This window comes from Erithacus rubecula (genome assembly GCF_903797595.1).
Source record: "Erithacus rubecula genome assembly, chromosome: 4".
Lineage (NCBI taxonomy): Eukaryota > Metazoa > Chordata > Aves > Passeriformes > Muscicapidae > Erithacus > Erithacus rubecula.
Genome location: NC_136686.1, coordinates 6,845,939 through 6,858,990, shown reverse-complemented (window position 1 = coordinate 6,858,990; position 13,052 = coordinate 6,845,939). Strand labels below are relative to the sequence as shown.

At 39.0% G+C, this 13,052-nt stretch overlaps 1 protein-coding gene across 2 annotated transcripts in view; it reads left to right on the top strand.

The window, feature by feature from the left end:
• SCUBE1 (signal peptide, CUB domain and EGF like domain containing 1) overlaps positions 1 to 11,969 on the top strand; it is a 179,564-nt gene extending 167,595 nt beyond the window's left edge. For both annotated transcript variants that reach the window (XM_079303780.1, XM_079303779.1), the window contains 8 exons: positions 103 to 306; positions 1,645 to 1,806; positions 5,746 to 5,913; positions 6,782 to 6,943; positions 8,368 to 8,565; positions 9,406 to 9,558; positions 10,023 to 10,102; positions 11,154 to 11,969. In XM_079303780.1, coding sequence (XP_079159906.1) covers positions 103 to 306; positions 1,645 to 1,806; positions 5,746 to 5,913; positions 6,782 to 6,943; positions 8,368 to 8,565; positions 9,406 to 9,558; positions 10,023 to 10,102; positions 11,154 to 11,306 — 1,280 coding nt within the window. In that variant the 3' untranslated portion in view covers positions 11,307 to 11,969. The remainder of the gene's footprint in view (positions 1 to 102; positions 307 to 1,644; positions 1,807 to 5,745; positions 5,914 to 6,781; positions 6,944 to 8,367; positions 8,566 to 9,405; positions 9,559 to 10,022; positions 10,103 to 11,153) is intronic.
• Positions 11,970 to 13,052: the final 1,083 nt, after the last annotated feature.

Here is a 13,052-nt window from a genome sequence, read left to right as displayed (position 1 = left end):
AACAGAGGTGTCATAGTGCAATGCAGGCTAAGCTTTTTGTTAAGCACCTCTTTTAAACATGAATCTCAATTGCTTCTAGTTTTGTTATCATTTCCCATCTAGACACCTGTAACATTGACTGTGTTCGGAAAAGGATGGAGCAGAAGCTGCAAACTGCAATCAAAACATTGAGGAAATCTATTAATAAACAGCAATTTTACATTCAGTTTTCTGGGACAGAATATGAAGTGGCTCAGAAGCCAGCTAAAGCTACTGAAGGGCATGAAGCATGCAGTACAGGGCAAGTACTGCAGGATGGAAAATGTGGTAAGTGCAAACAGCTCAAATATTCAGTAATATCCTTCAAAACAAGCAGTCTACAATTACTTTTTCCATGGTGAACCAGGGAGGAAATCTCTGAGATAATGATTTAGAATTTAATGATCAGTATTACTCAGCATGGACTATGGATGGTTCATAAGAGTCTGAAGGGAATTCATTACATGGCTGTAGGAAAACAAAAGCATAAATATGGAAACGTTCACGTGCTGTCAGGTGGCAGGCATCATAACCTGCCACAAGACAGTGTTGGCAATTAGTTCCCAGCTGCTCACTTCTTATCAAAATGTATTTACAATTCAGTAAAACAATATGATGTTTACCTAGTTACTATGTATTTGCTTTCATATCACCAGTATCACTCCTCACCACCAAATAATCTGTGACCCATGGATATGTTATATTCAGTGGTCAAGAGGTCCAGTTAAAAAAAATCATAGAAATCTATTTTATGTAAAATACCTAATTTCTTTAAGCCTTTTCCCATGTTATCAGGCTACAGTGCTTTGCTGGGGATGGTGTGATAGTGCAAATTTATTAATGGCAGTTCTGAGCACTGCAAGCTTTCTAATCACTTACAGACTTCTTTTCAAAATCAGCATACCTATTTTTCCAGCTTTTGAGATACCAAGTGATTTACAAGCCAAAAGAAGTCACATCTAATAGGTGCTTCTAGTGAGTGGGTTCAGAGGTAATTGTCTTCATATGGGAACAGTGACTTAGAAGCTGTATTTGAAAGGCTGTTGCTATCAGTATCTAGAAACTCAGACCTTTTAATCACCCCTATCCAGGAGGGAAAAATGTGTAATGTAGTCACATGCCCTGTTGAAGCAAGACAAGCACATGTATTCATATCTGTATTTAAGGTGCTGTACAGTTGGAGTATCTGAGTGGCAAGAGACAGAAATTATTACAGGGGACACATTGCCTATGGAAAAATCTCTAGAACTGACCTCAGAGGACAGACTTTTTATAATTATCTGCCATAAAACCGACTTGTAACTGCACCTGGTACAACTAAAAGCTCACACTTCCCACACTTGATGCTTTAATAAGCTGCATGGTACTGTTTTAAGATTAAGATTATTAACAGCACACGTGTGATAAACACCTGAATGCATTACAAAGCCAAGCAGGACCTCACCCTGATACAAACTGACCTAAACCACAGTGGAGATGGGTCTGTTTATACCAGGATCATGGAGTAATATATGCACAACAAACGCCATCATAATCCCGTGGCCAACGGCATCCACCTTCCCTAAATGTTCAATATGAGGTGATCAAAGTGCTCATCCTTACACAGGACCCCTTTTGTCTCTGCAGTTACCTGCAGCACGGGCACCTTTTATAGCGGGGAGCAGAACCAGTGCGTTCCCTGCTCGCCAGGCACGTTCCAGGACACGGAGGGACAGCTCACCTGCGAGCCCTGCCCCAGCAACGACGGCCAGGGGGTGCCCGGCGCCAGGAATGTCTCGGAATGTGGAGGCAAGTTGAACTTGATTGTAAAAGATTTAGGTGCTGCCACACACACACACACACACATCCACACCCACCCTGTGAGGCAAGGAGGCTGAAAGAGGAGAGAGTCTGCCACGGTTCTGTCTTGTAAAGGTAATGTCAGGAAAATTAATCCACAAACGCCAGAGGTTTATGTCCAAAAAGGAGACAGAGGAGTTCTTTTTGCTTTATTCGAATAAAGAGAGAGGCCATGGGGCATTCCCCTGGGATTTCTCAAATTTTTGGAGGACGCAGCCTCCCTTTTTATCCTAATTTCCCAGCTTTTCCCTCTCTCTTTCCCCATTGGCTGAAGTACTTGAGAGGCACAGACTTCCCAGAACACCTGATACCTGAGATTTCCCTCTAATGTATAACCCTTCCTTTTAATTTTTAATTCTTATAGAATTCATGTTTTTTCCCCATTGCTTCTTTCATCTTCCAATATCCAGTTTCATTTATCAGCAAACCTGCAGTTTGTTTGTAAAGCAAATACCTTTTTCTGTTCATCAATCAGTGGAATCCATCCCATTGTTTCTTTTATCTCTCAGTGCTAGTCTTATCTACCAGCAGACCCACAGCTTGTTTGTAAAGACAAATCTGACATTTCTCTCAGTAACAAGAAATCTCTGTGCACTTACAAGCAGTGATGGTTCATCACTGAACCACTCCACCTGCTCACATTGCTGACAGGACAATGGGATCTGCTACACCAGTGTGAGTTATGGGATGGAAATGAGCAAGCCAAGCAAAGCACTTTGTGCTTCAACTCAGGTGTGGAAGTACCTTGACTTGTAAGCCAGTATATTGTGAGCCAAAGGGATGGATTACTTTGGACTGGTATTGATGAGTCTAATAATGAACCTGCTTTTTTTGTGTTTTGCATGAGAGGCAGCTTACCTGCTCTAATTAGCAGCAATTATAAATTTGAGATGGTTGTGTGTTGCTATTGAGCTAGGATGTGGCAAAAAAAAAAAAGAAAAAATATAGGTACATGGTTTCCTTCATGAGGCAGAAAAGAAGCAAAAGCCTTTATTAAAGAATCAACTACACTTTTATAGAGTAGATCATGGAACTGAGGATAGGCTTGATTTCATTGGTGCAAGGAAGGTAACACCTCTGGTAAACATGCTTTCACCAAACATCACATTTTCCACTTACTCTTCTGTGCACAACAGCTTTGTTATTAATTCTTTCTCTTCTATTTTCCTTTTTCTGAGAAAATCCAAGCTGCTTTTTCCCTGGCTTTCACCAGTATCCCACAGTTGTGCTGCAGGGATCTGTAACCCAGACTCAGAACTAATGATTGCAATTTTCAGTGCTGCTTGAATGCACTGTAACTTTTGACAAGTGATGTAGCATCTCTGATTCAACTTCATGATTTATAAACTAAATTATAGTGATGATAATACCTGGTGCTTCTACCTTAATTTGATCAGTCTGAGTTTTTAAGATACAACTGTGTAGTGGTTTTAGTTTGCAAATTTGAGATTCTGTATCTGTTAATTATTTTCTTTATCTCATTTCATTACAGGCTATCAAAATCTAGTTTATAGCAGATACATTATCTGACTTTGAAATAAATCTGTCCTATCTGCTGCACAAGTTCTAACTTGAAAACTCATCCATGTAATTTACATTAATGCGTTCTTCAAGGATATCTAAAGAGAGCACATGGCAAATGTCACTTGAGAAACTGCTACTTTTCCCCATCTACTGAATAAATAATAACTGCAGTGTCTCCAGTCCAAACATATGATAGACTTTGCTGATTTGCTATATGAAGGAACTATCAGATAAAAATTTGAAGCATCTGTGCATCTTTGCTATGCTGATTTACATTTATCCATAATGCAAGTAAAGCTTATCAAAATACAGTCTGAGTTTATAAATATTGACTATAGTATACTAACAAAAGCAGCATAAAAACTAGAAGAAAAATACTTTTGTTTCAAGGCTCACATTGGAATTATTGTTCTGTACAACAACAAAAACAACCCCTTCTGATTATTTTTGAAGGGTGGATTTATTTCACAGTGTTTATTGTTAGATCAAACCAGTCTGTTTTTCTGCTCAGCTCTCTCTTTTTCCTTTGGAAGTGGCAAGACAGAATATGCATTGGACTTCATAAATTTCCCTGATGAAGATTTTATCAAAATTTGTGTTGGCACATGTGATGAAAGAGTGTATTTTGATAACAAGACTTCGTTAGAAAGTCTGTACTGTCTGTTCTCACTGCTATATTCAATAGTGGTTTTGCATCATATCTTCCAGAGCAGAAATGCCTGTGCAGTTACCAATAAACTTTTACTGAAATCCTCACTTCTTAATGTGAGGAATGTACTTTCCACAAGTGTGTCAGAGATTTTAAGTGCCTGTTGTGCACTCGAATTGGGAAAATGCAGTGAATTCATTACTAATCAAAATCAGAGCAGGATAAGGAGAAATAAAAACACCTCTTCCACAACCCTCTCTCCTTCCCAGCTCTACTTTCTCCCACCTAGCCGTGCAGGGAGGTGGGAATGGGGTTATGGCCAGTTCATCACATTGATGTTGTTCCTGCTGCTGCTGCAGCATGGCGTCCCTCCCACAGGAGACTTCATTAACTTCTCCAGTGTGGCTCCATCTCATGGGCAAGAGTTCTCCAACACAAGTCATTTTTTCCACAGGATCAGTCCTTCAGGCACAGCCTGCTCCCATTAACCCATTGGATCAGGCCAGGTAGATCAGTTTTGCTCCTAAAAACAAGAGCAAAATTTTCCTCAAATGAGTAGCATCATAATATTTCTCTGAGATCTGTGCCACAACAGCCAGTTTGTACAGTCATATCCCAGCAAGCTGGGATGGGGGCACAAGTAAATCCTGGAGATCCTGACCCCACAGGTGTCTGCAGGAGTTTGGCTTTTGTGGGGACAGAATTTGAACTTTGCTTTCATTCAGGAGCTCTAGTTCATCCTAAGTGCCAAAGTACTTGGCTCATGCTAAGCACCCAAGATACTGAATGCCCCAAACATTTCCCAGCAATTATCAGGGTTCTTATGACACTGCAACAATACCTAGAGCTCTCAAAACTTTCTTGTTTTCAAGCCAGTTGTTTCTGTCTGCTGCTCAGTTCTCAGGGAAGATAAATTACAAAGTACTGGGATTGGGCAACCTCAGGGAATATGTAGCATCTCACAGCACTGGTATCCCAGTCTGGGGTGGTATGAAGATACACATTCATGCCATAATCCTGAAAAACCTGGTTCTCAGGTTCACAGAGTGAAGTACTCAAGCTAGCAAGAACCAAGCCAAACAAATGCCTATCAGAAGCTGCCTGGAGAGCAAGTTTGGAAACTTCTGTCAGTAGATTTATTCACAAAGCAATTTGCTTTACACAAATCACCATTTCCTGGAGGAGAAGTACCTGACAAGCACTAGTTTTCACAACTATGTGAAAAGCTGCTGGTGTTAGGTATTCTATAGATCATGTGCTGGACTGGCACCATCCCATCTGGTAAACTCCATGATCCACTGTCCACATCCCTAAAATGGAGATACAAAAACTTGCTTCGTAGGCATGGTGCAGTTCCATTTCTTCCTTAAAAGTGCTTTGAAATACTGAGATGAAAGACTTGGTGAAAGTACAAAGTAATCTAATGAAATCTTAATAGACCCTTTTCTTAAAAAAAAAAAAATTAAAAAATAATCCAAACAGAATCATAGCTGCCAAAAAGCATATCATGAAACTGGTTTTATTTACTGGTGGTGGTTTTAGGAAGAAGATACAGGAAGAATACACAAAATTTGCAGGTAAGATTAGAATTTGATCTGCAGCTGTCTTGATGTCCCACGTTTAAATGAAAGAAAGGCTTACTAACTACTAGTGGGTTTTATACTTCATCCAGAAAAGTCAACACACTAATACAGATGATCACTTTCACTTTCTAGGACAGTGTTCTCCTGGGCACTACTCTTCAGATGGTTTTAAACCTTGTACAGTCTGTCCTCTTGGTACGTATCAACCTGAACCAGGAAGGACCCTCTGCTTTCCCTGTGGCGGTGGGCTTGTGACCAAATATGAAGGTGCTGTTTCCTTCCAAGACTGTGAAACCAAAGGTGAATTTCAAATTCTTTCACAATTCATCTTCCTACTTCTTGTCCTTTGGTTTATTATCATCAGTGCCAAGGGGTTCTTGAAGGCTCCAAAGCAAACATTGTCTCTGTATGGGCGTGTGGTGGTCAAAAATCAGTAAAAGGGAATGATTTCCTTGGGGTGTGCAGGCTGACCAGGATTTATGGTTTTCTTTGGAATTTACCAGAATATAAGGTCTGGTATGGTAATTTCTTTGGAATTTACCAGGTTTGGGGTCAGCACTGCTACCAGTAAGGGAATCAGCCTCACTGTGTGGCAATAAATAACACAAACTTGGGTTCAATAATGCTTTAGCCTTCATGTCCTGTATATTTTCATTGACTGTATTAAAAAAGCTAAAAAGTTATACAAAGTTAAGGATTGATTACTCATGGGCTAGGCAGAAACTATAAGTATGCAAAGCGCTCTGTATTCCATAGTGTCAACTTCCACTGCCAATGCTGAAGAAAGAATCTGCCCAAATGCATTTTGACTTACTTAGTGGAATGACATGCTGTCCCTGGCAAACAGACACTAATAGAAACCTCTTTCCTGCTACTGTGAAAGTAATTTTTCTTGTTGAGGTGGATTTACATCCAGTTCCCTTTATTACAAATATATTAAATACAGTGAGAGATATGTATCATGAATTTCTAGCTCATAAGGTTTTAACTCTAGTCACGGAGTTTTAGTTGGAAGATCCTTTATACTGGGAAATACAGGGAGCTGGTGTCTTTTCTGCCTTTCATGGCCTAATAAGTATATTGCAAACCAGGTATATCTAGGGCAGAGGAAAGCTGTTTGCACAGGAGGCTGCTGCTTGTTGAAAATAACACACCTCATCCCTTGCAGTTCACTGTTCTCCTGGACACTACTACAACTCCACAACTCACAGATGTATCCGGTGCCCTGTGGGAACATACCAGCCTGAGTTTGGTCAGAACTACTGCATCACTTGCCCTGGCAACACCAGCACAGATTTTGATGGCTCCACCAATGTCACACATTGCAAAAGTAAGTCACATTTCTGTCAGTGACACAGAGTGTGTCTTTGGATCTGAACCGCAGCTCGAAGTTTCCCTCTGCCAGGCTGGACTTCAGTTTTGTATTTCCTAGTTTGCAAATATCTACTGCCAGAGGGAATAGTAGAAGATGGGAAAACAATGAGGAAAAAAAGTTGGGAAAATAGCATTTGAGGCATATGGGTGTTTTAGCTTTAATATTTCACAGAGTGCCAGCCACAAGTTAAAACTACAGAGCCTTTAATTTCCCAGGTCCTACAAGTTGTGTAAGTGATGCCTATTTCTGTGTGTTTTTGTAAATATCTTCTATCAGAGTAACTGCCATTTTAGAATAATTGTAAAATATTACAAGGTAGAGTCATACATCTGCAATTGCCAGGTAATTGCTTATGATAGTGAGATCTTCTTAGAGATCTTCAAACTTTTTTTTTTTTTGCAGTACTCAGCCTCTTATCCTAATTACCATTTTAAATATCCCCAAGGATTTCAGTGCAGTTTTATATGATGCTTTGGGAATGACTGATTATTTTAGGCAAGCTTTTTTTTTTCACTACTATCATGCTAATTTAAGAGAATATTTCTATAATAATTAAGCAGCATCATCTAACTATTCATGTACAGATCTCCTCTAAGTTTTTAGTCTAATTATGTGCCATGTGTCATAAGCCCTTCATAATTTCTTACTCCATTTAGAAATAATTTCATCATCATTTGAGTAAATTATATATTTGTATGAAATGTGAAGAAGTTTGAGGACTTTTGTGTAAAATAAAGCCATCTTTGTTATTCTGCTTTCTTAGATCCTCTCAGTTTTCAAGCCAGTTTCTGACCTTGCATAATAATTGGGGGTTGAATTAAGCAAAATATTTAAACACATATCTGATTTTATGTGGATGAGTAGGCCTGGGGAGATCAAGCTTAAGTAACTTGTGCCAAATTCAGTAGGATTTTTTTAAACTTATAAAGAAAAACTGATCCATCAATTGAGATCCTTTATTAGCTGGCTTAATCTAACATGAAGCAAGGCAGATCTGTAATCAAGTAAGGCTGGCTATTGGGACCAGCACTTTCATTGAGCTAAACCCAGTTAAAAACCAAATTAAGTTAAAGCAGAATATCTTCTGCATGTCAGCACAGTATGCATGGTAACCACAATTGCATCATGTTTATTTACCTGTGTTTCTCAAGCAAAGTTAAAGCAGCCTGGATGAAGCATTGAATCACTTCATGCACCAGAGATTAAAGTTTTGCAATCAGCTGGAGCAACCTTGTGGATCAAATATTCCTTTAAAGCTGGAGAATCTGTGCATTTCTAAAGCCACAAGGAGGAGTTTAGACTTGCTCATGACAGATCTAGAAAAACACCTCCAATTAACTTATCAACTAACACAAATGCTAATTTATGTTTCTCCCCAGACCAACACTGTGGAGGAGAACTGGGGGACTACACTGGCTACATTGAATCACCCAACTATCCTGGAGATTACCCAGCTAATGTGGAATGCATTTGGAATATAAATCCACCCCCAAAGAGAAGAATACTCATCGTAGTACCTGAGATATTTCTCCCAATTGAAGATGAATGTGGCGATGTTTTAGTAATGAGAAAAAGTGGTAAGTTGCCAAACTTATTATGGGTTATATTTCCTGCAAACTGATGGAGTAAATAGTTCATATTGAAGGGATGACTGTCTTCAGTGTTTCTAAGAGGTTTCTTGAATGAAATGGTCCAGCAGGTTAGAACACTACTAATAAGAGTTAGCAGAGTGATATTAATTGTTCAAGTTCATTGTCTGAATCACAAAGCTGTTAATAGGCTTCTGTCTGACCCAGTTACCACATGGGATAAATCACTGCCATTCTAGAAATCAACAGTGATAAATTATATTTGGAGAACTATCTCTGTAATCTGTACAAATTGTGCTCTCACTTATCCTTTGTAAATATATATATGCTGCAGTTATTGCTAAATCTGGGCAGTGTGTTGGTAGAACTGACAGCCTCAAGAAATCCAAAGTTATCCCAATTTTCTGTGGAATGGAGGGGGTGCATAGTATCTTTGGTTATGAAGTTAATTCAACAACTTCTGAAGTTAAGATCTCAATAAAATGCACTTCTCTTTTGCATGGAGGATGAGGACATCCTTATGGGACAAGCATATGGGTGCTCTGGGATACAATGCCAGAGTAGTAAAAAAATAATATTGATAGTATTTTATAAATATCAAAAATTATACCTCAATATCTGCTTAAGCTTTTTGCTGAGGGACTCCATTACTTTTGTAGCAAAAACCTACTTCTTTTTATAGTCAAATGAGGACAATTCTGTCACATACAGCTTCTGCTCTCAGGAATATGTCAGCTGAGAAGTATCTTGTCAGTTTGACATCTCTGACCCCTAGATGAAGGGTGCAAAAATTATTTTATAAAGAATATTGTTTAACTTTATTTCTAGCTTCTCCTACTTCAATTACTACATATGAAACATGTCAGACATATGAGAGACCTATTGCATTTACTTCAAGATCAAGGAAACTCTGGATTCAGTTCAAGTCAAATGAAGGAAACAGTGGCAAAGGATTCCAGGTCCCCTATGTGACTTATGATGGTGAGAATGGAGTTGGTTTTCATCTTTGTGTTATATTTGAATTACAGAAAATTTTCCTTTAGAATAATCTCTCAAACTGCTTGCAGGGACAGAAGAATGAGCAAAATCTGTATGTGCCTCATTTAATTTTAGTAGCAAAAACTTTGAAATAACATGCATACGTATAATGTTTGAAAAGTCATTTTGTATCCCTGTTTCTTCATCTCTATAGTGGAGATAATACATTATTATCAGGAGGGAGTAGTTTTTTGAGGATGTTAGTATTTACAGGGGTAACTCAAAACCACTATTGTAAAGAAAGAGAGAATTTTAAGGTGATTAAATTAGAATACAGCAGTCTGAGAGACACTGAATAATTAACTGGATATGAAATTTCTCAGCTCTTCAAGAGGAGGTCTAGCTCACATCTCACTATTGCCCTCCCAAGGGATGTCACAGTCACTCAACTGATCTTTATTTTTCAGAGGATTATCAACAACTAATAGAAGACATTGTTCGAGATGGTCGATTATATGCATCAGAAAACCATCAAGAAATTCTAAAAGTAAGAATTTCTGCTTTCTTTGAGGCCAACCAAGAATTCCTTTTTCTAAGCATTTTCCTAAAATAGTTCTCAATACCTTGATAGAGTCATTATATTTAAAGCTTAAGGGTGACCCCAAATTCAATTCTCTGTCTTCTGAAGTTTATGCCCAAAATCAAGTAACTGAGCTGGGCTCAGCATGTGCTTATGTCCTTTGTGGAAGCAGGAACTAAATGAAATGTATGATGATAAGATTGTATGTTTGAAAAATTAGTCAGCCAAGAACGAAGGACCTATTGTTTGAAGAGCCTTCTTCAGACTCAGTCTGGGTTTAAATGACTCATTAAATTTGCTCTGCAATTTAAAAATGTATTTACCTAAATCACTATCTTGCCTCAATAAGAAATGGTTTTCCAAAGATACCAGCAACACCTGCAACAACTAATTAAAACTGGAAAAAAGGCTGATCAGAGGGCAGAATTGAGCTGTGTGAATGGCTTGGAAGGACAGGAGCTGAGGAAGAGCTGGCTCCCTTGGCCATTCCTGCCCAGCCCTTGTCTCCCTCCAGCTTTTGGGTTGCTCAGGTCTCAGCTGCAGTGCACAGTGCCAGGCACAGGCTCAGCTGAGGCTCTGAATCCAGGCTCTCCCAAGGTACAGAGAAGGTCAGAAAGCTAGAAAGGTTAGAAAGTTAGAAAGGTTAGAAAGCTCAGCATCACTGAGGACCAGCCTTGTCTCCCATCCGTGGAGGGAAGGCCTGGACAGCAGCTCAGAACAGGTGGGAAGGACACTCAGAGGGAGCCTGCTGTTCTCATGCCCAACATCTGCAGTTTGTGGTTAGTTCACTGCTGCCCTCCCAGGGCAGGACCTGCCAGGAGCACTGCAAAAAGCATCCAGCACAGCAGGAAGATCATCCCTCTAAAACTCCACAGCAATGTGGAGCAGTTTCCTTACACTGCTTTACCCAGACTCAAGTTTTGCAAACCAGACCTGATTCTTCTTCAATTTGGAAACCTGTGTAGACACTAAATCCAAACCTTGCTTTTATCTAACATATCTATGTTGTCTTCTGTAGGACAAGAAGCTGATTAAAGCTCTCTTTGATGTACTGGCACACCCTCAAAACTATTTCAAGTACACAGCACAAGAGTCAAAAGAAATGTTTCCAAGATCATTTATAAAGCTACTGAGATCGAAAGTTTCCAGGTTTCTACGACCATACAAATAGTCCAGTGGTATTCAACTTTTGGTTGCTTTGCATTCCTGTCAAATATTGTCTTTCCTCCATAGTAGAAACATTTGCTAATTTGAAAGCTCTTTTTTGCAGTCTTTGTTGTCAATTGTTATTGAAGAACACCTATAATGTTTTGTAATTGTCAAAAGTCAGTGTTCTGAATGGGATTCTTACTACAAAAAAAAAAAAAAAAAAAAAATTATCCCTGAGTACATCTAGTTGTAGATCCAAATTTGTATCTGCACTAGTGTGTCCTCACTTTCCATCTGAAATGACATGATGTAAAAATATTCTTTTTGGCTTTTTATTTTTCATCAATAATAACTTTTGTCAAAGAAAGGAGGAATCTATTCAAATATGATTAAACTACCTGCAGATAAGTTCTGTTATAGAAAGAAGTATGTAGTATAAATAATACTTGGATTCTGAATTGCACTTGAAGTTTATATTTGAATCTTTAGAAGAAAACAAAACAATCGAAATTTTGTTATTTCTCATTTGTGGCTTGGTGGAACCTCTGTCCAAGTAGAAATCAAAAAGGAAAAAAAAAAAAAAAAAGTATAATTTTGTTTTATGAATTACATGAGATTTAGTCCCGTGCCCTAATGTCCTAATGTTTTCATCTGTCCTCTTCTAAACTTCTTCAGAGGTTTGCCACTGTCACTCTGGATTTCCATGCATCAGTTGGTTCCTTTAAAGACATTTACAATAGGATATGTGAGAAATGAACAACAACACCAGTAGTCTTGGTTTTCTTTCCATTAAGAGAGCATCTAATTAAGTACAATATATAAATATATAAATATATACTTCTATTTGTGGGTACATTAGTAATGTTATCTCTAGTTACTGTAAATATTATTCATACTTAAATCTTTACTCCCACACACCCTATTTACTCATATCTATATGTAACTTTGTGTAGACAATTAAATTACTTCTCCAAGTGCTTGTCACCTCTATTAACACCCAGCTGAATCCTTTTGAGGTTTTATAATACTGGATAGTGGTTTCCTCTGGGACAATCTCTTTCAATATGCATTATTCCAGGGAAAATAGCATCAGTGAGGATACAAGTGCTGCCCAGAACAGGGTCAGCTGTTGCCTCTTCCTTGGGAACCCCTCCATGCAGACCAAGAGAGGGACCCTCAGGACAGCACATGTGGCAGGAGCTCAGCAAGAAGGAGCTGCTGCTGTTCCTGTAACACTGGGAACACAACTTTGTCCAAGCCCCACATTGTCAGGGGCTCAGGGCTGAAGAGGATACGGGTTTGCACAAGAGCTGCAGGGCAGGTTCTGTGTCTGCAGAGACCTGGCTCTCCCTTTTACCCCAAATTTTAGCTCAGTGCTCATCAAGTACAGAGACTGCAGGAGAGCTTTAGCCTTGTGCTCAGGCCCTGCTCACAGAGCCACAGTGGGTTTGCCATGATGATGAATCCTGGGCTTCTGGCTGTTTCCTGGCACAGAAGCCAAATCCACTGAGAGAGGAGCCTTTCTTTGTATTAGTACTTCAGCCTCTTTCCTTTTCAGTCCCTCCCTTTTGTGTACCATTTTCCCTTTTGATTCTACAAGTCTATTAAATGGAGAAATGAACTTTCCTGGCAGCATCCTTTCAGAAAAAGACTAACACACAGTTTTGCTTTGCTGCTTTTCTTTTTTTTTTGCCTGTCTACTCTGTAGTTTAAGACATCCTTAGATGTTCTCAGACATATATTAGGGGTGGTTATGGTTATTTTCTGG